Below are 26,016 nucleotides of genomic sequence, written 5' to 3'. Positions count from 1 at the left end.
ATCAGCAATATTTGTGATTATTTATTTCCAAGTTTTGCTACTAATTTTTTATCATTAGCTTAAAATTGTAACAATTTGTTTGTTAATTAGAATCAATACTTAGGTCATGTGCATTTCAACCTCTTACTGGTTATTTTTTTATAACTTTCTATGCACTATAGCAATTGGCAAAAAAGATAACTTGATAATTTGTATTGTATTATAAATAGAATAATATTAATAGAATTTAGTTTCCTTTATTAAGCCTAGTATTATAGACATGAATTTTCTCATGATCCTGTGAACTAAAAACTTCATAAATTTTTATTTTTTTTAAATAACTTGATACTGTTACATTTTTTTGCCTTAAACTTGTAATTATTGGTGCATGTATATGAACACATGAATAGATTAAACTTTTGCCTCCAGGTTGACCGATCTGGGATCTATAAGTTTGATGCCGAAACCCAACACACCAGAAATTAGGATAGACAATAACTATGCACATGAATTCTCCAGCAATACAGAGTTATCTGTGGTGAGTAGTTCTCCCAAGTGTTTGTTTAAAGAACTACTTTCATTAGGGTGTAATTAAAGTGTTGTTGTTTTTCTCTACTTTAGTAGAATTTACAGAATTATTTTGTCAGTTCTTATTAAAAAAACACCAACTCTACATTTCAACCTATTTGCATTGAAAGTTATGCTTTATGTAAATTATATTACATCATTTCATGGAGTAATTTACATGGCTGTGCAGACCCTCTTTGGGCTTACAATAATAATAATTTTTTAAAAGATTTTGGTGTTGAATTCAAGATTACTATAGAAAAAAAAAATAAGTAGACCATGAAGAATCTGTCGAAATAAATTCCATTTGTATAATTACAGTTAAGTATAAGTGGGTGTAATATGCAGTCTTAAGTGGCATAAATATTCCATGAGTTCTGACCGAGGCTTAGAATCTAGTTGTTTGGGGTGAAAAGTAAAAGGGAAGTAATTTCTAATGCATTGTGCATTCAACTGTTGTTATGAAATTTCTTTAAATGTATAAATTATCCATTCTTTTCTATGTTCAGTTAGTAAGGCTAGAAAGCATGTATCCCATTTTCTCTATAAGAATAATTAATTTTTTTTTTCTATACCTTTATAGTTTATACTAAAAATGATTTAAAAAAATGGATGTGCACAAAAATGGAATTTCACCTTTAGATGTATCTATAAATTTTTATTTCCGGCTTTGACATACAGCATAGTTCTATAAAATTATTCTTTTGTAGCTTTTGAAATATGCTTTAGAATTTGAAGAACAGAATGCTTTTATTTTACTTTCTAGATATCCAGTGACAATGCTAGTGTTTCTGAAATTAACCTAAGGACTTCATCTCAGAACAATGTTGTACCAAGTATCACAAGTACCAAAGATGACAAAGCTAAACAGTGTTTGTCAGGCTCCAACCCATCCTCTCCACAGGTTCTTTCTGCTGAGTCTCAACGCTCTCTTTCCAGCACTAGCTCTCATAGGCAACCTCTTGATGCTAAAATCATTGTAAAGGTGACAAACACCAATGATGAGCAGGTAAGCGATAGTGAGGTCGCCTCCACCCGAAGCTACCCCAGTGACAGCTCACTCAGCAACACAGGGCAAGAGCTTCAGCCGCAGAACATTCAATTCAGGTACTCCAAGTCAGACAGCGACACAGAGAGTGTGGCTTCCTCAAAGCCCCCTGACTCTCTCCCTAGGGCTGTGGACATTGAAGGCTTCACTGAGACAGAACTCCAAGAAATCAACCAATCTATGCAGCCATTCAGAAACTTTCACAGACAGCGAAGTCCTAGGTCAGAGCTTGGAGCTGAAGTAGTATTAAGTGTTTCTCTTGAATCAGGAAAGGGCTTTGACCCTCTCCTAGACAAGGAGATAATCTGTTCACCAGATGCTGCTGACATTCCTGACCATGCCAGACCCAGATCATCCCCTGCATCTCATCAGAAAGCCCGCCATTCCTTGTCACCCCAAAGTAAAAAGGACAAGTCATCTCCATCCTCTTCACCCAAAACTAAACTAAAAAATGAACAAAATGGGTCTTCAGTTGCTGGCGCTGGCGTCAGTGCTTCCCATCTCTGGAAGAGAAGATCAAAAAACCAGAACAGTTTACAGCTTAAAATGCCAGATAAAAACAGTGCTGACAAAATCTCACAACCCACTGATGGCAGACAACAAAACAGGTTGAATTCATCAGGAGAAATTAAATCTGTCAGAAATGGCACTAGGCATTTATCACTGTCTTCCAAGCCAAGAAAAAAAGACAGGCAAAAGATGGTTTCAGATGAAGTCAGATTTCAAAGTACATCCAACACTGTAGATATTATCACTGAAAATCAGGCCAGCCCAGACACAATACAAAAAGCTCCTGGCTCTGCACCCGTATCTTCATCTCGGAATTTTAGCTTTGCCAGCACTGCTACTGCAGCCAATGCCCTGAGGAAACTTTTGCACCGGAGAGAGAGCAATAACAATGATGAAGTGGATGACAACTCAGGCAAAACAAACATGGCCAGGAGGAGGTGGAGGATGATCCTGAATGTGTCCAAGTTTGAGTCCATGGTGCGCAGTCCACAAGAGCCAGAAAGGATTGATGAAAGTCTTTTCTATAACCAAAACATCAAACATCCTTCCACAAGAAGCAAACTAGTAGGTGGATTTGATCTTTAGTTTCACAATTTAGTTAATCTTAATGCCAGAAAATAACTGTGATTGAAATATAATTAGTTTTTTTATGCCATTTATTTTTGTTGGTATCCATAAAGTAATTAGAAACAACTTTAAAAAGTTTAAGAGTAAATAACATCAATTAATAATAAATCAAAGCTTAACAAAATAAATGAGATCAGATCAGTCATGGTTAAAAAGTAAAACCTAGCCAAGTTAGTCTTGATTACTAGGATTTAGAATTTTTCTTATGCTCTAACTTTCCCTATGGATTTCAGACAGTCAGTAATGCTAAGTGACATAGACATTCCAAGTCATGAAAAAACTTCTTGAACTGAGCACTCCAACCCCTTACCACATAAGTCCTATGTGTAAAGAACTTCTAGGCTTTTAGTTTTATACTCTATATAGCTCGTGTAAGGGTATAATTTAATCAGTGAGATGTAAGCTTAATGAATTAATGTTACCTATAGTTATCGTTTTGTAGCAATCTAGTATAAACAACGTAGATACTACAAAGTAAACACTCAGTAATAATAAGTCATAGAATTTATTTACAAGTCTATCATGTGCAATATAAATTATTCTCAATAATTAGTGTTAATAGATTTAAAATGCACCAAAGCATAAAATGCACCAAAGCAAAAAGCTAGGTGACATACATTTAAATCATAAGTAATTAGTCAACAAAAGCTGAGACATTACCCCAATACAATAAATGAATATATACCCCCCTCAAAAACAGTTCTGACCAAGACTAGATCAGCACACCAACTGACTAGACTGATCTGTGGGAACCTTATTAACCCCCTTGAAAACCCCGTACTAAAACAGTTCACAACTAATAAAATAAACACACACACAATCTCACATCTTACACACCCTGCTCTTGACACTATGCTATAAGAGTTGCACATAAAGAACACTCAAATAATAATAATTCTTTTATGTCTGAATGGTAAATTGTGAACGCCTAATGACAACCTGATAAACTGTTGGCCAGACACTATTGAGCTTTACATCGTCTTCCCCATAAACTACTAGGTTTTGGATGCAATCTTTTTTATCCATCAGATCAAATACAGGCCATTAGAGCCTTAATAGGAATTATTATCATTTTATCTAGCTCATTTAGATGGAGATTGGTGACTCAGCAGACAAGCTCTTGATTAACAGCCCTAACCCTTCACTAATGGGGGCCTGACACTTGTTTTGGGAAGGAAAAGAATATTACCAAAGGGTTGGACGCTGCAAAATATTTTTAGTACAAGACACACCTTAGAAGTACAACTCCCAGTAGTAGTGTCCCTAAAGACAGTGTATCTCATTTAGAATCACATTATCCTTTCACCCCTCCATAAAACATAAAATCTTCAAATATCCTTTGAATAAACTTTTCTTAGTATAATAAATAGCAACGCATTGAAGAATTTTTAATTATATTAAATAGCTATGTGTTAAATAAATTCCTTTTCATTTAATTAAGTAGCTGTGTTTGAAATACATTCCTTTTAGTGTATTTAATAGATAATTTTCTATCTTAACATATCATGCTCACAGTTGTTTTCTTTATGTTCTGATGCTCAGTCTGTTCATGTGGTTCCCAAATTTGTTCTTATTCTGTTGCGCCAATCTTCTAGAATTCATCTTCTATGTTAATGAAATGGAATTGTGCATTGTGTATCATAAAAAAGTGTTATTTTATTTAACTGAGAGACAACCAGTATCTAGAAGGACCACAAAAAAAGGAAAAAAATCTTTTTTATTTAGATCAAAACTCTTCAATCATGCAAATGTTTTTTAGCGGCCCCCGTAAGGGGAAAAAGCCGCTATTAGGTTTGTGCAAAATGTCCGTCTGTCACACTCAGATCTCGAAAACTAGAAGAGATATGAAAAATATTATTTCATCATTAAATCCGGCTTGAAAAGTTTAGGTGCAACGCTACTTTTGGTTTTTTAAAAGCAAACCGTTTAATTTAATAATATTAATTATGCAAGCGATTTTTTCATAAAGATACACCAATTCTAAAACAATTACGTAAATGTAAGGGAGGCAGTGTTACAATATGCTAACAAAGATGGACAATTTCTGTGTATTTTCAGTATCACTAAGTCAAATATATTTTAAAAATGTACAGGAAATGTTTACAACAAATATAAATAATAGTTAAAGACGTTTTTTCTGGTCAACTAGCTGCTAAAATTAAAAGAAAACATTTCTGTTTGTTTATAAAGGCTAATAATGCACTTTGTATGTAAATATCACGCACAATTTTTAAAATGGACTTTTTATGCAGCGATTTTCGTGCAGTAGCGTAACGTCGCAACATGATCTGGTGCTAAACCAATTCCTTAAACTTTTTTTAAAAATCAGATTTTATTTATTTTTTGTTTAGTGCCCCCATCCGAATAAAAGAAGCTTATTTTTGTGCGTTTTGCCTGTTGGTCGGTCTGTCCGTCACGATTAGATTTAAAAAACTAGAACTCTAAAAGCTATTGAAAATCTGATTTACCCTTTAATGTTCCTCCCATAACATCTCAATAGTTTTAAGTATCTAAAATTGATTGTTCCGGATTTTTTTTTGCAAAACGCCAACAAATGTTTGTTTGCTCTTCTAAATTATATTACATTCAATTTCCATGCTTAAACGTTGCAAAAACACATTATCAATAATATGTTGTTCCGTTTTTTATGTATATAGCATATTAATGCTAAATCAAAATCTCTATACTGACTTATATTTCATTAAGTGTAAAAATGTTCCGGATATTGTTTTTTAAAACATGAATTATGCCTAATGATTGTTTGAAATCGCATAAGGCTTTAAAAAAAAGTAATTTACTAGAATTGATTACTGAAAATTACTTTTTAGACATTTAATTTTCTTGTAAAACATAACATAGAAGTTTTGTAATCGATAAAGAAAGTTCTGGATTTTGATTCTTACAAATCGTCGCCAGAAATTTCCGAATTTATTTAAAAATCTACTAACGCCAAATAATTGTTTGAACTCCCTATTCTAATTAATAAACAAATAATCTTCTCATTTACGAAATAATGTTTTTACGGATTTTTATGAAAAATATTTTAACTCACTACTCTCTTACAGTACATTTAACTTTCTACCTAAAACATTAAAAAATCTAATTATCGTTAATATTATGTTCCGATTTTTACGGAAAACAGAATCCAAACACCAAAGTAAGGTATGAAAATCTCTCCACGTGGCTGTAGTACATCTAATTTTTATACGAGACCATCCAAAAAATTTAATTAACGGTATTACATTTATCTGAAATTCTCTTTTTCTTTTACTATTTATACAAACATCCGGAACAATCTATTATATAAACTTTTCAATTGTGTTCATACCTAAAAATTATTGCGATGTTTTGAAACGTAAAATAAAGGTTAATCAATTTTTAATAACTTTTAGTTGTTTTTTTTATATCAAGATGACGGACAGACCGACTGACAGACAAAACGCAAAAACAATGCAGCTTTGATCCTTTTTAAATAAATTCTATTAGAACTCAGTGCACCAATGTCTATGAACCCTCGTTAAATATCTCGTGTAAATAAAGACATTTTTTTTATGGTACCGGTACTAGCCTATTGTGAGGTAATGGAATTTTTTTTCTTTGACGTCATATGAATGGACTCTTTAAATGTAATGTTAAAAGAACGCACTCGGTGCACCAATGTCTATTAACCCTTGAAAAAATTGCTTGTATTAATGAAAACATATTTTAGTCTAACTAAGCAGTGTGACGTAGTGTTTTTTTTTTCCTTTGACGTCACATGGAATGAATTCTTTAAATGAAATGCTAAAAGAACGCACTCGGTGCACAAATGTCTATGAACACTCGAGAAATGGCTCGTGTTGATGAAGGTGATTTTTAGTCTAGCTAGGCCTTGTGACGTAGTGTTTTTTTTTTCCTTTGACGTCATATGGAATGAATTCTTTAAAAGAAATGCTAAAAGAACGCACTCGGTGCACCAATGTCTATGAACACTCGAGAAATGGCTCGTGTTGATGAAGGTGATTTTTAGTCTAGCTAGGCCTTGTGACGTAGTGTTTTTTTTTTCCTTTGACGTCATATGGAATGAATTCTTTAAAAGAAATGCTAAAAGAACGCACTCGGTGCACCAATGTCTATGAACACTCGATAAAAGGCTCGTAATGATGAAGGCGATTTTTATTCTAGCTAGGCCGTGTGACGTAGTGTTTTTTTTCCTTTGACGTCATATGGAATGAATTCTTTAAATGAAATGCTTAAAGAACGCACTCGGTGCACCAAAGTCTATGAACACTCGATAAATGGCTGTTATAGATGAAGGCGATTTTTAGTCTAGCTCGGCCGTGTGACGTAGTGTTTTTTTTTTCCCTCTGACGTTATATGGAATAAATTCTTCAAACGAAATGAAAAAAGAACTCGGCATAGTAATGTTTATTAAGCCTCGTTATGTGACTCGCGTTTAAAAAAGGAATGATATCTTGATTTAGATCTAATCTAGATTTTTTAAACTAGATCTAGATTTTTATTACAGTATATCTATATCTGGATTTATATTCTAATTAAAATTATTTTAGAGTCTAGATCTAGAATTTCTAGATCTAGTTTAGACTAAAATAGACTAGATTAAGATGTAGAATTTCAATTTCTAAACTTAAAGTGTAAAAAAAAGTGTAGATTTTCATTTCCAAACGTTTTGATCAATATTGTAATGTTTTAATATACTAAAACTAATCTACTATTTTTTTATTAAATTTAAATTTACGGCAAATGAATCTTTGAAACATTATTACTTTTGACCATCAGATTGCTGCCTGGTCGTGCGGTTTGCGCGCTGGACTGTCGTTCAGATTTATGGATGGCCCAGGGTTCAAACCCTGCCCGCTCCCATCCCCCGTCGTCCTGCGGGAGGTTTGGACTAGGAAGTAATTATCTTCAACTCTGAAGGAACATCCGAAACGTGTAAAACATTTTACATCAAAATTAAATCACCTCTTGAATATTATTTGCGAATTTGCAGATCCGACAAGGATCCGACTTCGACGGGGGCCGCCTCTGAGTTTGTGTAACACAAACTCTCTTTGTAATCTTGTTTTCTTTTTTACCTGGTACTTCTAGTTGCTGGTTATTTCTTTATTATCTTAGTTGAAAAAGAACTTTTTATGTTACTTTGGACCTAGGATGTTTTAAAACATGTACAAATATATATATATATATGTTAGGTGAAGTCCTTTAAAGATGGTGTAGATAGGCTTAAGAGACATGGTCGCAGAGACAGTGATGTTGACATGCAGCTACAGTTGGACAAGAACTACCTCCAGGTCCCCAGACAGCTCTACCATACACAGAGCGAAGAAGACATTTTGGAGCGAGGCTTGCAAGGTTCAACAAAGTTGTGGATAGGAAAAGATTATGTAAATTTTATCCATAAGGATTTTGTGGGGCTTGATCAGCCTTTTGATGGTAATTATTGCATTAAAAATTTTGTAATGCTTTGTGCAGTTTTTAAATATTTCATTGAAAATGATTTAGAAATTTGTTTTGTTTCTTTTGACAATGTGTGTGTGTGTGTTTTTAAAGCTATGAGTGATAATCCAAATTACCAGCATAATTAAAACTTAAAACCTTTGGGTTAAAGACTCAAGGGCTTATTGACCTGTATTTCATCACATTAAAATATATCCATTCAAAATATGTGTTGAAAAATGCACTTTTTAGTACAAACAAAAAAAGAAGGAATGCTAAATGTGTTGTTAGTATTTTTTTATATTTTTTTAGATTTCATCAATAGAAAAGAAACTCCTCGAATGCCTTGGCATGACATTGGTTGTGTAGTCTATGGGAAGTCTGCTAGAGATCTAGCTAGACACTTTATTGGAAGATGGAACTTCACTAAGGTTTGTATGTTGTTTTTTTTGACAAAGCTTATATCAACTCAATCTGTCTGGTAAAAAGTTTGTACATGTTATTTCTCCCACAGCCAATTTTGGATCAAGTTGAAATTTTGCACAATTATTTTTAGTACCTGACAAAACAAGAATCAGTAAAAAAAATTCAACAATTAGTTAATTAACTATTGTTATTTATTATTTTGTTAGGTATTGAAAAAGGAAAATGAATCATACTTGAGAGATACGGTGTTATACATAAAATTAGTCCCCTTGAGGAGTCTTGAGCCCTGAGTTTGAATTCAAGTTGTACAACAACATTTAAAAAGCAACCACAGTAACATTCATAGATACCCCCTTCTTCCCCTGCCCCTTCCCAACTGGTCCAGACAACTGATAGCATCACATAACCAACACCCTGTACGGCAGTGCTGAACAACTGAAGAAAACAGCACACTTTTTTTCCTTGGCACAGTCTGCAAAAGAGCTCACAGCTCAGCAGCAATAAAGCTGGCTAGAAGAAGAAGAAGAATAGCATCACAGCATATTGAGAAAGCTAAAAGCATAAAATTGCGCTAAACATAAACAAATAGTACAAATATTTCTAATCGCACAGATTTATTATTGTTAGTCTAGATCCATTACAAATTTAATGACACGACTGATCCAAACTAATTTGTTGGTTTTCTTTTTTTTCCAAAGTATTTGTTATGTTTTTCTTGTTTGGTTTCACAATGGTTTTAAGCTCATGTCATGTTTGTTTACTGGTCATGTATTCATCTTTTGATCTTATATATTAATTTCAGAAGTTTGTCCTATTTCATTTTTTTTTTTAAGTACAAAGGTAGAGTAATATACAACACTAATAGCACTAGACTTAGACTTAGACTTAGGTCCTCCCGCGCCGTTCGGCGCATTGGGCGGCAAGCTGTCTCCATAATGATCTGTCACTGGCAATGTCTGAAGCCTCTTCCCATCTGGTGTCCACTGTTCTGAGGTCCTCCATGAAGGTGTGTCGCCAGGTAATACGAGGACGTCCCTGTTTGCGCTTTCCTCGTTTTGGCTTCCATGTTATCGCAACTCTTGGTGTGCGTAATTCATTTTGACGTAGAACATGTCCCGCAAACCTCATGCGACGCTCAGTCACAACCTCACTAAGTGTTCGACTCCCAGTTCGGCAAAGGATTTCCTTGTTTGAGATCCGGTCTGTGTAACTGACTCCTAAAATCCGTCTCAGCCATCTCTGTTGAGCCACATTTAGTCTTTTCTCAATTTTGACAGATGACTTCCACGTCTCACATGCATATGTAGCAGTTGGAATGACGATTGTGTTGAGAAGGCGTATTTTTGTCTCGAGTCCAATGGCTTGGCTAGTCCAAATAGGCTGCAGCCTTTGGAAAATGCTCCCTGCCTTTCCTATTCGGCACGCTACATCATGGTAAGCATCTCCATCATTTGTATGATGCTGCCAAGGTACGTGAACTTGTCCAGCTCTTCAAGCTTTGACTCGCCAAGTCTGACGGGGACACCCTTTGCCTTATATCCCACTCGCATAATTTTAGTCTTATCCAAGTTTATGCGGAGGCCAATTTTGGGTGCCTCTCTGTCTAGGCTCTCCGTCATTTCTTGAATGCATTTATTTGTAGCCCCGAGTAGTGCAACATCATCAGCAAAGTCCAAGTCCGCCAATCGGAGTTGTTCATGCCATGGAATACCAAAATCAGTCTGGTTCATTGCTCTCCTCATTATGTAGTCGATGGCTAGGAGGAAAAGGAAGGGAGTTAAGATGCACCCCTGTCTCACACCTGTCTCGATTGTAAAAAACTCTGTTGTTCCCTCTTCTGTTTTAATGCAGCAACTAGACTGACTGTAAAGGTGTCGTAGGATCTGGACGAATTTTTCTGGTATACCGTATTCTCTAACTATTTTCCATAGTGATTCTCGGTGGACACTATCAAACGCTTTTTTGAAGTCCACGAAACTGATCGTTAGCCGTTGTTGGTACTCAAAACTTTGTTCTATGATATTTCGTAAAACGAAAATCTGCTCTGTACATGATCTGCCTCTTCGGAAACCTGCTTGTTCTTCTCTGAGCCTTTCATCTACAGACTGTTGAAGCCGTCTCAACAAAACAGTGCTGAAAACTTTGCCTGGGACAGAGAGGAGAGTAATGCCCCTCCGGTTGTTACAGTCTGCCAAGTTGCCCTTTTTTGGAAGCTTTACAATCACTCCCTTTTGCCAGTCCTCTGGGACTTTTGAAGTTCGCCAACAGAGATTTAAGAGATCAGTCATTCTGTTAACAATGCACTGTCCCCCATATTTTAGCATTTCTGCTGATATCATGTCTAGTCCTGGTGCTTTGTTATTATTTAGCACTGCAATGGCCATGGTAACCTCCTCAGCAGTTATTGGGTCTGTCTTGACCTTGAGATCATTGTCTGGAGAGGGGTCCTTGAATATGTAAGTTATGTCTGGCGACAGTTGGTTAAGGGTCTCTTTAAAGTGCTCTACCCATCTTGCACTAATAGCACTAATCATGATATTAATGTGAAAATTATTCTTTGCTCATCCTCTCAGCCTTTGATGCATTTAATTTTCCTTGAGTTTTAAACAATAATTTATTATTTACTGATATATCTGCTTTGAAATAACTTGAGTCAGGATATAAAGACTATTTTTTTTTCATTACTTTTGGTTGTCTCAACATTATGTTCTATATAAGCACTTATTGATCAACAGCTGGAGAAGTTTAAACGCAATCCCTCCTACCCTCTGCTGTTGCCTAAAACTACCAGCAAGTTCTATATCCCTCAGTCAATCAAAGGAATCACATTTGAAGTCAAAGCTCAAGTAAGTCAAAAATTTAATTTCATTCCCAAGTCTCTGCACACACAAAAATTTGTTGCTGCTTTAACAAAAGTTGTGGAGTGTTTGTTCTAAAAAAAAAAAAGAGCTACTTATTAACACAATTATGTACTTCCTTTCTGTCACATATTCCCTGGCTGTATGTTTTTATTTGTAAAATATCTTACATGGGCAGCAGGATGTGAACTCATGTAGTCACTGTGTTATCACTTAATATCTAATGAAACGAGTATTTCAAATGACTAGGCTTCTTCTTTTTCCCGTTCCTTCTCTCTTCTACTTTGTGTTGCCCCAGTTTCCTATTTCCACATATTTTATCTTGCCCTTATATGGGGCTGCGTAGCCATGGGACATACTGTATTCCTCATTAATCTTCAGACTTTAAGACAAGCCTTATTATTATATTCATTGTTAGGATTTTAAAAAAAGAAGTTCCAATGCTGTTCTATTTTGTACATTTGTTAATTGTCCATGCTGTTATTTTTCTCAAATTGAAGTAAGAAAATATTATCGAATTGTTTTAAATTTCAGATCTCCATGTAGTATTTGTAATTCTTTTTTTGTTGATTAAATGCATGTAATTACTTTACTTCATCAGGTAGTTTACACTAAAGGTAGATACTTCAACGTATCTGTTTTGTTTTACTTTGTTTGTCTTGTTGTATTTATACATTTAGTTTCTTTTGTTCTTTTAACTTTTTAAAAATGCAATTAAATTAATTAATGTTCATAATCCATCGATAATATTTTTTTAAAAAGATCAGTTTATGTACTAAAGTTTTCAAAAACATTTACTATGAATGAAATTGAAGTTGAAGCAGAATATCAAAATAGTTTTTGTTTTAGATTTTTTTTTTAAACCATTTTTTGGCCTGGGAGCCATATAACTTTGACATGTATTTTTGTGTCATCATGGGCTACAAAACTTAACAAAAACATTGTTGGTCTAGTACAGTGTTTCCCAAACTTTTTCCTAAATGGAACACTTTGCACATTCTGAGTATTTTGCGGAATACTTCTTATTTTGTTAGAGAGGTTAATTCTGGGTGACCTACTAGTTGTTTATTCCAGTAGTTTGTGGAACGCCTATTCAGGTCTTGTGGAACAATAGGGTTCCGCAAAACACAGCTTTGGAAACACTGGTATGGTAGAAGCAAGCCTTTGTGGTTTTTTATGCATTGTATAAATATTTTCGTATGGGCAGGATAATGCTGCATCACAGGCCAGAAAAGACCCCCAGGCCATAGTTTGGACATTACTGTTTTACATTCTTAGGAGCATTAAAAAGTAAACTTGTGATTGATATTTCTTGATGACTTCTTTTATAACATTGTTACTTTACTATTTTTAAATTTTTAAGTCCTTTACTTGTAATTCCTGCACAAGGTTTTGGCTTTCATGAAAAATGTTTTTCTCAGTTCCATTAGTACCACATTGTTTATTCTTGTATCTTTTTTTTAGATACTGCGCAGTAGCACCGGTTGGTCAGCTGGTTTAAGTCAGCCTGAAGACTCAATACACAAAGCTTATGAGCACTGCATTGAGAATGCCAGAGACTATATCTATATTGAAGTAAGTGAAATGTAAAGTGATAAACAGTTGGCCTGTTGTATGTGTTTCAGTTACATATCACTGTGTGCCTCATTTTGGTTTCTATGCATTTTGTTTATATGGAAATTAGGCAGCACTTTAATCTATTCAAATTGTAGCATAACTTTGACCCTAATCTGATAGTGCTAGCCAGACAAAATATATACTCTGTTTATTGAATCAAAATTTGGTGAATATCTCTGTGTGTGTTTGTACATATCTTAGCTTTTCTTATAAATACAAGCATTTTTTTAGAAAATAATACTATATTCAATGTATACCCGTGTGTCCATCATATTAGTTAGAGATTTTAACTGTACTAAGTTGTTTTGGTTACATATTTACTTTTAAGCATTATATAATGTGTACAAATTTATTTACAAGACTTTGTGTAACTTCTATCATTTTGTTTGTTTTAGAACCAGTTCTTTATTTCACTTGTAGAGGGCAGTGGAGTCAATAACTGCATTGGCAATGCCCTCTATAAACGCATCCTCAGAGCACATAGGTATTTAGATGTTTGTGTTTCATTTTCTTTTAACTTCCTCAATTGTTTGTATATGTTTGTAAACTAAGATAATGTATAATGTGAATCATAACAATTATGAGAGAGGCCCTTGCAATAATATGCTAGGACAAATTTGTACAAAAGCTCCTTCTTCACTAGCGCTATTAGAGCATGGAATGGGCTGCCTGAACTAGCCAGGAAAACCAGTGACTTGGCGGAGTTTAGGTCATTGGTTAGTATACATGACTAAATGTAAGACACGTAGGAGGTAATCATCTTCTTTTTTGAAGTAACTTCTGTATCATATAAGAAGTAAGAAGAAGAAGAATACAGTCAACAATTCTTTGGTGTATTTTTTTAAAATAATTGACATCTTATTCTCCTTATACATAGCCTTTGTTTTCAAGAAGATGTTGACCTTAATAAAAGGCATTATAACTTTCTTTTGTAAACAGAAAATCAACTGACTAATATTTGATAAATTTTTTTTTCAACTCTTTCATCAACAATTTTATTGATTCTCACAATTTAAAAAAACAACAACTATGAAACTCCTTTTTCTTTTGTTTCTGTCCATCCTCATTGACTGTTACATTTAAGAGCCATTACTGTCCCTTATAATACTTTCAATGATTCAGCTTTATTGTTATAGATGTGACAAATAACCTTGAGGATAGATGCATCTAAACATAACTGTGTTTAAAACAAAATTTATAGATACTGACATAACATTGTTTAACTCTGGACTTGTAAACACCAGCATAGCTGTGCTTAACACAAAACATATAGTCACCAGCATAGCTGTGCTTAACACAAAACATATAGTCACCAGCATAGCTGTGCTTAACACAAAACAAATAGTCACCAGTACAGCCATGTTTAGCTCTAAACTTAAAGACATCAACATAGTTGTGTTTAAAACAAAACTTATAGACATCGGCGTACCTGTGTTTAACATGAAACCTGCTTAACGTTTAACCCCACAGAATCATTACATGAAATATACTTTTTTTTTTTAATATTCCTGAAATGTATGTCTCCTATCTACAGAAGCAACAGTAATTTTAAGGTCTATGTTGTTCTGCCTTTGCTGCCTGCTTTTGAAGGAGAATTTGGGACTAGCACTGGGGTGGCCTTACAGGCCATCACCCACTGGAACTATGCTTCCATCTGCAGAGGAGGGAACTCCCTGATGGAGAAGTTATCCAAGGAAGTGCCTGACCCTAATAAATATATTGTTTTCTGTGGCTTGAGGACCTGGGACAAGCTGAACAATAAACTGGTGAGTGCTTTGTTGTGGTTACTACTGCTGTGTGCGTGTGTGTGTGTATGTGTTTTCCATGATTGGAAAAGGAGTTGGGGGTTCATCTCAAAATTTACGCCATAAGGAGGTTTTATCATTCCTTAATCCCAACTTAATTGTGATATGTGTGCCATTGAGGAAGGCGTAGGTCTGTAGGCATTTTTACAAAGTTACTCACTCTGTCTGTCTGGTAAAAAGTTTGTACATGTTATTTCTTTCTCCAACACCCAATCTCAGATCAAGCTGAAATTTTGCTCAATTATTTCTTTTTACTTGACAACACAAGAATAAAAAAAAAAATAAAAAATTAACCAGCTAGTTAATTAGCGATTGGAAATTTATCATTTTGTTTGATATCTCAATCAAGGGAAAGACATTGTACTTGACTGAGGTGGTGGTATAATTGTTAGCATTATTTCTCCCACACGCGTTCTCCTATCGAGGTGATACTTTAAACAATTATTTGTTGTTTTTAACAAAACATGGAAAAATAAACAAAAATACTCAATTAGTCAATTAATTATTGGTAATTAGGGAAATAACATTACAGGTAGTCCTCGACTTACAGCAGTGTTATGTTCCTACGTGGTGTCGTAAACCGAATTTCGACGTAAGTCGGATCATACATTCATACTGAGTACTGTAGCATAATAACAGTACTGTACTGCAAACACTTAGCCTATCCATACACCTATTCTGATACATAATTATCAATAAAAACAGTAAAATATTGTGCAGAAAAGTAATTTTAATAATGAAATACTGTACTGTACTATACAGTACTGTAAGTGCTGTAACAGTAATAAACAGTGTACTGTAATAAACAAAAATAACAATGCCAAAGAGAGAACAAGCTTATTGGGAGGAAGCTACAGAACTTGCTGGAGATAATGGAGCAGGTGAGTCAAGAGGGGCAGGTGAGGTAGAGGGTACAAGTACAGGATCTGTTGGAGGCTCTGTTGCAGGCCTCTCTACCTTCTTGAAGTACTGCTGCAGGTTACTTTGGAAGGAGACCATCTTCTTCTCCTCCAATATCTCCTTGTAAGACCTAAGGGAATCCATGACTCCTCTGGCAACCCTAGTGTACCTCTCCATGTTGGGATCCTCAGCCTCAAACCTTGACAACCCTTCCTCTATCAGGGCAAAACCTCCTGCCAAGCCCTGCCTAAGTCGGACTGGGCTGTCGTAAACAGCGTTGTAACCATGAAACGACATAAGTCGAGACCGTCCTAACTTGAGGACTACCTGTATTGGTAGATAAAGTTTTAAGGACGGAGTTCTTCCATTTTAGATAAGCTTTGTTATTTTTAAAAAAGGATTTTTTATATTTTGCTTGTTATTCTTAATAGTGACTTGTCTACTTATCCTTAAAAAAATCCTGCTTTTACTTTTCAGCCAGCTCTCTTTAGTACTGCTCCTTATCTAAGAACCTAAGTGGCTCAGGCCAATTGGTTTCTCTTCTCTAGAAGGCTCTCATATAAACAACTCTTTTATTTTTTCCAGGTGACTGAGTTAGTCTATGTACACAGTAAACTCATGATAGTGGATGACGACACTGTGATAATTGGCTCTGCCAACATCAACGACAGAAGTCTGTTGGGAAACAGGGACAGTGAGATAGCTGTCATGTTTGAAGACGTTCAGAAAACCGATGTCATGGTCAATGGCAAAAAGTACACAGCAGGGAAGTTTGCTTCTTCTCTGCGTTGGACAATCTTCAGGTAGGTTAAAGATTATTTATGAATGATGTCAGATGAGAGCTATAGAGCTTGTCTTCTTATCTTATAAAATGCAGGCGTTACTTCAAGAAAAAAGTTGATTACATCCTATGCATATCCGTATATCAATCTAGTCATGTTTGTTAATCAATGACTTAAACTCTGTCAAGTCATTGTTTTTCTGGCTGACTTAGGCAACCCATTCCATGCTGTAATAGCATTAAGATAGAAGGAGTATTTGTAAAAATGTGTCCATTTATATGAACAAGGAATGTGCTTTATGAGCTCAAGAGTTGCCACAGATCCCAAGTCCAGTGTGCTCTAATAGGTACTTGACCAAAGAGTCATACACATTAAATTGAAGTCCTGGCCACACTGCCTTTCTATTTTCACTTTTAGAGGACAAAATGAAACAGCCTTACTGTAAATTTAAATAAATGCTGTTTTTAAAAACACACAAAACTTGGGGTTTATATTCCAGGTAAATATGTTAATGTTTTAAAAGCAACATATGTTTTTAAATCCTATATATACAGCAATTAATAATAATAATAATAATCTTTATTGTCCGTAAGGAAATTTGTTTTACAATTTGTGCATTACACCAAACAAAACATTATAACTAAAAAAGAAAAAATGTATCTTCACCCCAGACTCGCTCATAATTTACATGTGAAAATTTATATCACATTGTTTCTATTTAATAATTTGATTGCCAGGGGAACAAAAGAGTTTTTGTGTCTGTTTGTCTTTGCTATCGGTGTCTTGCATCTCTTTTGTGATGGTAAAATTACACAATCCTAACCCAAAGGGTGATTTTTAAATGATATAATATACTATTGATTATTATTCAATGAATGTATCGCAGCAATAAATATATGCAAATAACTTTGTTATTTTTTTTTTCCTGTGTAATTCAATACATATTTTCTATTTGTCTGTATTTTAGAGAACATCTAGGTATACACAATGAGCCAGACTTTGTAGATCTAACAGACATTAGCTGTGATAGTTTTTATAAAGATGTTTGGATGAGGATAGCTGCAGTCAACACCACATGTTTTGATAAGGTATTCACAAACTAGCAACTCTGTAGAACATTTCTTCATTTGTTCTTGGTATTTTCTGTAACACTATGACATCAAATTTGGGGGAGGTGGGCATGGTGGCTAACTGCTTAACTTCCAAATAAAGGGATTGCAAGCTTGAGTATTGGTGAAGTATTGGGATTTTAAATATCTGGATTTTCATGGCATCCATGAGTTGACCTAACTCTATTCGGGAGCTGACATTAGTTGGATAAAGTAAAGGTTGTTTCTTGTTGTGCTGGCCACATGACACCCTTGTAAACTGTAGGCCACAGAAATAGATGACATTTACATTAATTTTACATTATCATTAGATCCCAAGGTCTGAAAGAGGTACTTTACTTTTACTTTTTACTATGGCAGAACTATATTAGAATTTTTTTTAAACTTAATTAATTTTTCTCCTGTTATACAGGTGTTTCGTTGTCTGCCTACTGACAATGTGACCAACTTTGCTAAAATGCGTCAGTACCAAACTGTGCTGCCACTAGCTCAAACAGACGAGGCTGAGGCCATGAAGCTGTTGAATAAGGTCAAAGGTTATTTAGTTCTATTGCCCTTGCAGTTCCTAAGAGATGAGAACCTGGCCCCCAGAGTAGGACAGAAGGAAGCACTTCTACCTATCTCCCTATGGACATAAAAAAAAATAAATAATGAATTTTTTTATTGATGAATGGTAGATAATCATTATGTTTGTTTAATAATGATTATTTTATGGAAATATACATATCATACGCTGGGCTTACATGTTTATGCACAATTTCAATTCTTAAAATTAAGCATGTATTATTTGTTATAAAAAAAATTATATTTGAAACCAGGGTGAACGACTATCTGAATTTCTCTTATGCACTTTTTTGTTTTTTTATAACCTAAAGGCTGTGTAAAACTCTTTTTAAAACTGCTTTATAATTTGATGGGAAATTGCTGAATGTTTTGTCTTTCTTTCTGTATACTGTTATTCCTTTTATCAGGTTGCTTCCCCTTTTACTAACTTTCCCATAAACCTCTTTCTTATTATGACTTGTATTATTTTTATTTGTTATGTTCATTCTGTGGTTTTGTTGTTATGTTATCCCCCCCGGTTTTATGTTGCAATTCAGTCATAATTTTACTATTCAGAATTACTTATATGAATGAGACCTGCTGTGGTGTATTCATAATTCTTTGTGATAGAAGTACAACCACGGTCTGATTTCAAGAGGCAGCAGAAACTATTAAAGCATTTTTGTGTTGTTTCTTTTTTTATGCAGTGTTGGAAGCAATTAAAACCATTTTGTTATCTAACTTAAAACAAGAGTATTTGCATGGCTGTTTTCAGATATAAGACTGAGATCAGGTGCTAAGTGCAAGGTTGGCTTAGACAGTATGCAAAATGTCTATGATTTGCTTCATTAACTAAAGTATGTAGTCATTCAGTAGTGAAGATTGAATAGGATTGTCCATGTTTGTAGACTACTAAGTTCTCATATTCAGAGTTATTGAAATATTAAGATATGATGTACTACTTTAATGTAAGGGTGATGTAATGTGTTTGAGCTTACTGAAGGATTGATGCATTGTAGCATATACTTTTTTTTTAACCTTGGTAAGTTGTTATATTCTTAACTTGTGATGATGTTATGTATCTCATCTCATCGGTACATAGTGTTTCATTATTATTCTTTACTGTCAGCTTTAAACTTAAGTAGATCAAGTGTCATACTGTATTGACAAGCAGGATTAATTGGAAGATAAATGGAATACAACATATCTCTTCAGTTGTTATATGTTGAGCATATAAGTGGCTCTCCACCACCATGTTATTTATCCAACACTTACGCTTATGTTCAATTTTGAATTGTTCACATATTCTTGAAGCAGTCTTCATGTTGATGTCACTGTTGCACAATCATTTGGAATTGCTCTAACAAATGGGCATTAAACTGTAGTCTAAGTGAAACATTTTTCACCAAGATTTCAAGTTTATTTATAGATAATACAAGATGGAAAAGTTACTCAACAACTACATATTTCATTTAATCATAAAATAAAATGTAATATATAACAGCACTAGAAGGCAATTTTTTGTTGAGAGAAAATGATGAAGAAAATATAGCAATTCTGGCTTCTTTTGTAAAAAAAGATTGTTATTTATACAAAATAAAAATTAAGGAGTAATCAATAGTGAAAATTTAATTTTGTCTACAATATTTTCATGTTAAAAAAAAAAACATAAAATAATTATTTATGTTTATTTGTGTGTAGCTTAACTTAGGTTGAGATGACTGGTTTTATGGTGTCGGGTTGCTATAACTCCCAAACATTCCTTTAGATCATGTCTTGCAAATTTATCATTTTGTGTAAATCAAAGAATACAACTATGTTAAAGCATCTTTTTGTTAAAGCATCTTGTCTCTCCCTTGAAAAGAATGGACTGGACTGAGAAGAACCATCAACTATTCAATTGCCACATTATTACACTTGTTAACAAAATATTGCTGAATAGTTTGTTTTATTCAAATATATATAAATGTTATTTTTAGTTGAAAGCTTTACCACTGAATTCTCAAAATAACTACAGTGGTTTCTTTATTATGTTGTTTTCCCTTGGTGCCTTTTTAAAACAAATATATTTCTGTTACATTTCTCTAAATAAATGTCTTTGTAACTTTTTTTATTGACTTTTTTTTTTATCTAAGAGTTTTACTTGATGAAAGTTATGTTACTACCTTAGAAATCTGAGTAAACAGGAACTGTCATTCAAAATCAGTTTTATCTAGTCTTTTTTTTTTTAAAGCTAGATAAATTTGTATCATTATAACATTCTTAACCTTTATACACATTCAAATATCTCAGAACATCATTTTTCTAAATTTCTTATACTGGTAGTTAATTTTTTTTTCTTGTCTGAGTGATTCTTAATTGTCTGACAAAACTATTTTGTAACAAGATAGTGTAATGGAATTCTATGTAATGTTCAAGCAGTTGCTACAAATCATTGATTCTTATGCTTTAATAAAAAAAAAACATTAAAATTTCTATCTTTGATTAATCAAATTCTATTTGGTTTGTTACATACAAATATATCAGTAACTGTGTTGACATGCATCTTGTTAAGTAAATGTGTATATACACTGTACATATCACAGGTTTCATTGCCATTTTGTGTATTAGCTGACATTGACTGAGTGCCATCATATGTACTTAGAGATTGTTCCAGTTTTAATAGCTTTGTTTATTCCCTTTAGTTGACTTAATATACTTACTGCCATGGTTAGAAGTTGAATAGAATTATTTTTTTTTAATTTATTTATTGGCTGTCAGTTTCCCTTTTATAAAAACAATGACTGCTTTATACATTGATCAAGTTCTATTCCTTAATAAAAGTGATTAACTTTTAGTGTAAAGATCAAATTATATACTGAAAACAATTAAGTTTTATTATAATATTGTGATCAAATTTGAATAAATGATAAATGATTTTTTTTACTATTTGGCCCCTCAGATATTATAAACTGAATCTTTACTACTTACACTAAATATTTGTTTTAAAGGGGCATTTAAATTCCCAATATTCTTGTTATTGTTTTCTATTATTATTTGTATGTATATTATTTATTTGTTTTCTGCTAATTTATTATTTGATTCTTTGGACATTCTTCCAGAAGCCAAAAAAAAAATGCTGCATTCCCAAAGAATTGAGTTGCTTTTTATTTTCTTCATAAACTAAATACAAAACTTGTATGATTAAACTAAGGAAAAAGATGTTTGTCCTAGTTTTCTTTGCTATTTGAATTCCTTATGAGTCTCAACTGCAGTAAGGCAAAAGAAGTTTTTTTGTCTCTCAATGACTGCACGCTATTAAGAAATAAGATCAATTGCTGGCACTGTCATAATTGATTATATTTGGTTTGTAGTCACTATTTGTTAGGTCTGTAGCCTTGTAGAACTGAAAGTATTTAGTTTCTAAATTATGTTTTGACATAACAAAAAACATAACATGTACTTCTGTTTGGTACTATAAGGATATTTTGTTTTACTAAACAAATATCTTGTATCCATTTTTCAGCTTGATATAGTTTTAATAAATATTTTTACAAAGCTTATATCAACTCGCTCTGTCTTTCTGTCTGGTACCACTTTCCAACTGGTCCAGACAAGTGATAGGATTATAGTGTATTGAGAAAGCTAAAAGCATGAAATAGCGCTAAACAAAATATTTCTAATTGCACAGATTTATTATTGTTAGTCTAGAGCTATTACAAATTAAATTACATGACTGATCCAAACTAACTGATATAACTACACTAATATTTTTATTTAAGTTTTTTTTTTTTTTTTACTTTTTTTTTATTTTATTCACCATGCTTAATTAAATGATTCTTTTTACAAGATATAAAAGTACATTTATGAATGTCAAAAATATAAATTTTTATTAGAGTTGAAAATGTGTCTAAGTCACCTCTTCTATTACTATTTTATATCTCATTACTTAATCATAATGCAGTCTTTTGTTTTCTATAATTTTATTATTATTAATCCAAACAGAAATACATGTGATGCTATTTTTTGTTTTATTTGTTTACAAAAGGAAATAGAAAACCTTGTGTGAATGTAAACAGTGAGGACATGTGTCATTGTACTTCACTGTATGACTGGAATGTTTCTTTGTTCTTCACTTTATGACTGGAAGAATATCATTGTTACATTGTCTTTCTCTTTATGACTATGAGAATGTAATGATTTCATTTAATGTACTTCGCTTTAACTAGTTTGTGGATGTGTGTTGAAATTTTTTTTGTACATTCCAATTATTATATACAAAGACAAAGTTGTATGTGTGCTGTAGTTTATCAACATTAGAAGCATCAAGTGATCATGAGTTCCTAAATTTGCTGTTCCATTTTTAGCACATATTGTAGTATAATTTCCTTTCATGATTATTTATATTATTATATTTTTTTGCTGTCCCGATGATACTTCAGGTCAAGGTGTTTCATTACTGTCCATGGTTCACAACCTGTGTGCAGGGATGTGCTTCAGTCACAATTCTCCTAATCAGATTCTTTGGAACTGAATTAGCTTGGTAACTACTGTATTAGATCCAGGGGGCACCTTTTAAGTATGGCTGATAAACTCAGATTTTTTTATACAAGATGAAATGTATGAGAGAATATTGGCCTTATTGTGAGCTAAGACATTTTTAAAAATTGTAAATAATATTTCTCATTAGAACCTTTTTTTTTCTTTCTGTTTTTCTTCCTTCCTTTAGTTGCTGGTGATAAGTGCGCTTGTATTTTTACAAAGCAAAGGTTTGGAAGCATAAAAGAGTTTCATGTGATTATATTTGTTCTCTATTAAAACATTTAATGTTGAAATGACTTGTCTTATGAACATTCATTGACTATTCCAGTGGCCTTCTTAGTGTTGCAAATATTCTTAGGAGACTTTATTATTTCTATCATTCCTTTTGTTTTTTTGTCAGACATTATTGTTTACCTCATAATTCATAACTTTATTATCAATACATTGCACTGTATTTGGCTGTTTATTTCTTTTTACATCAATCTTGTTTCTTAATTTAAAATGTAAGTAATCTGGTATTGAAATGAATTGTATAATACATGATTTCTTTTTAAAGTTTTATCTTCATAATATTTTTCTTTTAGAAAATTTAAAGTAAGTTTTTTTTTCTCTTACATTTGTATACTTCTTTAATTTTCCTTTAATATATTTGTAGACAAATAGCTTAAAGATTTTAAAATCTACCAAATGGATTGATGGGAAGGACAAAAAAGAAAGACAGTTTTGTTTTTTTCTTGTTTGTATCTGGTGTGATATCAACGAGACAGAAACATTCCTCAGAGAGTGTGTTTGAATGAATCTTTTTAAGCAGCACTTTTTTTAGAAGAGTTCCTTGATGCTGGTCTTGTTGTTGGGCTTGTTGTTTTTGAAACTTGTGAGTTGTTGTTCTTTGACTAAGTCTTTCGCTCTGATACTTTCTTAATGAAAATGTTTGATGCTTGTACTCTTATACTACAATCAGATTGTGATTTTTTAGTGCATACCTAACATAGCACTCTAGAACTTTCTATTAAATTTGTACTTTTTTGCTTCTTTGTCGAGTGGTTAACAAGGGATTTAATGTGGACAGCACAACATAAAAATACTTTCTCTTTTCCCAAAGCATGTCAGGTACCCTCTATAGCTTGGTAACTTCAGGAGCATTCTATCCTTAGTAATCACAACTAAGATTTGAACTTAGTATAAATTAACATTGCTGGCAAAGTGTTTACCAATCGAATAATTTTTTTTTTTTTAATTGAGCATCTCTGGTTGAATACATTAGAATAGAAAACAGAAGAATGAGCTATTTCAATTAGAATAGAAAACAGATGAATGGATTATTTCAATTAGAATAGAAAACAGATGAATGGATTATTTCAATTAGAATAGAAAACAGATGAATAAATTATTGGCAACAGCTTATAGTGTTCACTTATTCAAGAGTTATGAATGTTATTGCTATTATAAATACTTTTTTTACTTCATTATTGAGGGGGAGGGTATTACAAAGCTTATATCAACTTACTCTGTCTTATAGTCAGATCAAGTTGAAACTTTGAACAATTATTTATTGTACCGGTACCTAACAAAACATGACTTAATTAAAAAATTAACCAGTTAGTCAATTACTTATTGGTAATTAATTATTTTGTTTCATATTGAATAAGGCAAATAACTTCTACATGATTGAGAGATATAGTTTTAGGTGTATCTTTCCTTAGATAAGCTTTGTTGGTTTGTTTGTTTGTTTTTTAAAGATTTTGCTTGTTTTTTTTGTATAATGTTTAAGCCTAATAATTTTTATTTAATAAAGTTACAGAAAAAAAAAGGATTAACATTTCTAAAAATCTTTTAACACTACAATCAACCTAACATGCCATTCATGACTCCATTTCATTCAAAGAAAGTACCCCATGACCCCCAATACATATTTTGACATTGATTGTGGAGACTCTTTACAACCCCGTGGAGGGAGAGGTCATAAGGCATTTAGTAACTCCTGTTTAGACAAGATATCTCTACTAACAATCTCGCTCTATTTTTTAAAATACTTATAGATCTTTTTTTTCTCCATTTTCTGTGACATTATCTACTTTTGATTATTTATCTCCGTACTGTTACCCCATACTTGCAAGCCTTGGCTCTTGAACTATCAGGTTGTTTTTTTTTTACCACAAATACAGAAAAAAATCAACTCAAAATGTTTTATTTCACCCATTGCACCTGCCAACTTACATTAGTGAAGTATTGTGAATCACTTGACTATATAAAAGGAATACATTTACTGCTATCTGACCACACAATGGATTCAAATGGCAAAGCGACAAGTTAACACGTTTTATGTTTAATTGTTACTCAATTTTATTTGTCTTTATCTTACACTTACCTAATTCTGAATAATATTTCAAGTTTGTTTCTTTTTATTTAACAGCAATTCTATAAAAATTGTATTCTAAATTACTATTTGTGATTTTTTAATATCATGTTGACAATAAAAAGGTATTTTTACTAATAGATGACATTTCCTTGTGTTGTTAAAAACATGTTCAGTAGTTAGCCTTCTTCAAATATACCTCACACCTTCACACCAGGATCACCTTCACACCACAATCACCTTGCTGACCTCAGTCACATTCAAGCCTCAGTCACCTCACACCTCAATCACATTCAGGCCTCAGTCACCCTCAGACTTCAGTCACATTCAGGTCTCAGTCACCTTAAACCTCAGTCACATTCAAATCTTGGTCTCATTCTGACCTGAGTCATCCTTAGACCTCAGTCACATTCAGGTCTAAGTCAACTATCTTTTGTTCATGTTTTTGTATTCATTAAACTGTACATCACTTATTACATTAAAAATATCTATATAAATCAGAAAGAAAGTATTAGGGTAATCCCCCATTCAAATTTTCTATTTTGTGCACTGATGTTTTCTGACCAAGTTATTTATAAAGTTTTAGTACTGGCCAGCAAGACTACTCTATATAACAGATTTGATCTCAGGCCCGGAAATGCAGGTCAGGGTCAGTTCATAGGCGTACTGTGGGGCGCCCCTCCCCCTCTTACGGTGCTGACAAAGGGGGCAAAAAAATTTTTTTCAAGGACAAAAAAATGTTAATTTGCTCTGTAGTTATAATCCATATTTGTCTATTGATCAAGTACCTAGGTGTTATAATAAATGAAAAACTATCATGATGGAATCACCATATTGATGAAACTACAAAGCATTAGGGTTTATTAATTAAAAGAAATTTCTACAAATCAAATAAGAACATAAAACTAAAATGTTATTTAACCTTGCTT

The 26,016-nt window shown here is 33.0% G+C and overlaps 1 protein-coding gene across 1 annotated transcript in view; it reads left to right on the top strand.

Moving 5' to 3' along the window:
- LOC106073444 (phospholipase D1-like) overlaps positions 1–25,227 on the top strand; it is a 79,356-nt gene extending 54,129 nt beyond the window's left edge. Inside the window, exons 13-23 of the mRNA XM_013234006.2 lie at positions 409–517; positions 1,313–2,668; positions 7,927–8,167; positions 8,483–8,601; positions 11,332–11,442; positions 12,919–13,029; positions 13,467–13,555; positions 14,606–14,837; positions 16,362–16,579; positions 17,526–17,646; positions 18,080–25,227. Of these exons, the coding sequence (XP_013089460.2) occupies positions 409–517; positions 1,313–2,668; positions 7,927–8,167; positions 8,483–8,601; positions 11,332–11,442; positions 12,919–13,029; positions 13,467–13,555; positions 14,606–14,837; positions 16,362–16,579; positions 17,526–17,646; positions 18,080–18,304 (2,932 nt within the window). The 3' untranslated portion in view covers positions 18,305–25,227. The remainder of the gene's footprint in view (positions 1–408; positions 518–1,312; positions 2,669–7,926; positions 8,168–8,482; positions 8,602–11,331; positions 11,443–12,918; positions 13,030–13,466; positions 13,556–14,605; positions 14,838–16,361; positions 16,580–17,525; positions 17,647–18,079) is intronic.
- The last annotated feature ends 789 nt before the right edge of the window (positions 25,228–26,016 follow it).

This window comes from Biomphalaria glabrata, chromosome 6 (assembly GCF_947242115.1).
Source record: "Biomphalaria glabrata chromosome 6, xgBioGlab47.1, whole genome shotgun sequence".
Classification (NCBI taxonomy): Eukaryota; Metazoa; Mollusca; class Gastropoda; family Planorbidae; genus Biomphalaria; species Biomphalaria glabrata.
Note: the sequence above shows the minus strand (reverse complement) of the source record. Positions and strands in the feature narration are given on the sequence as shown.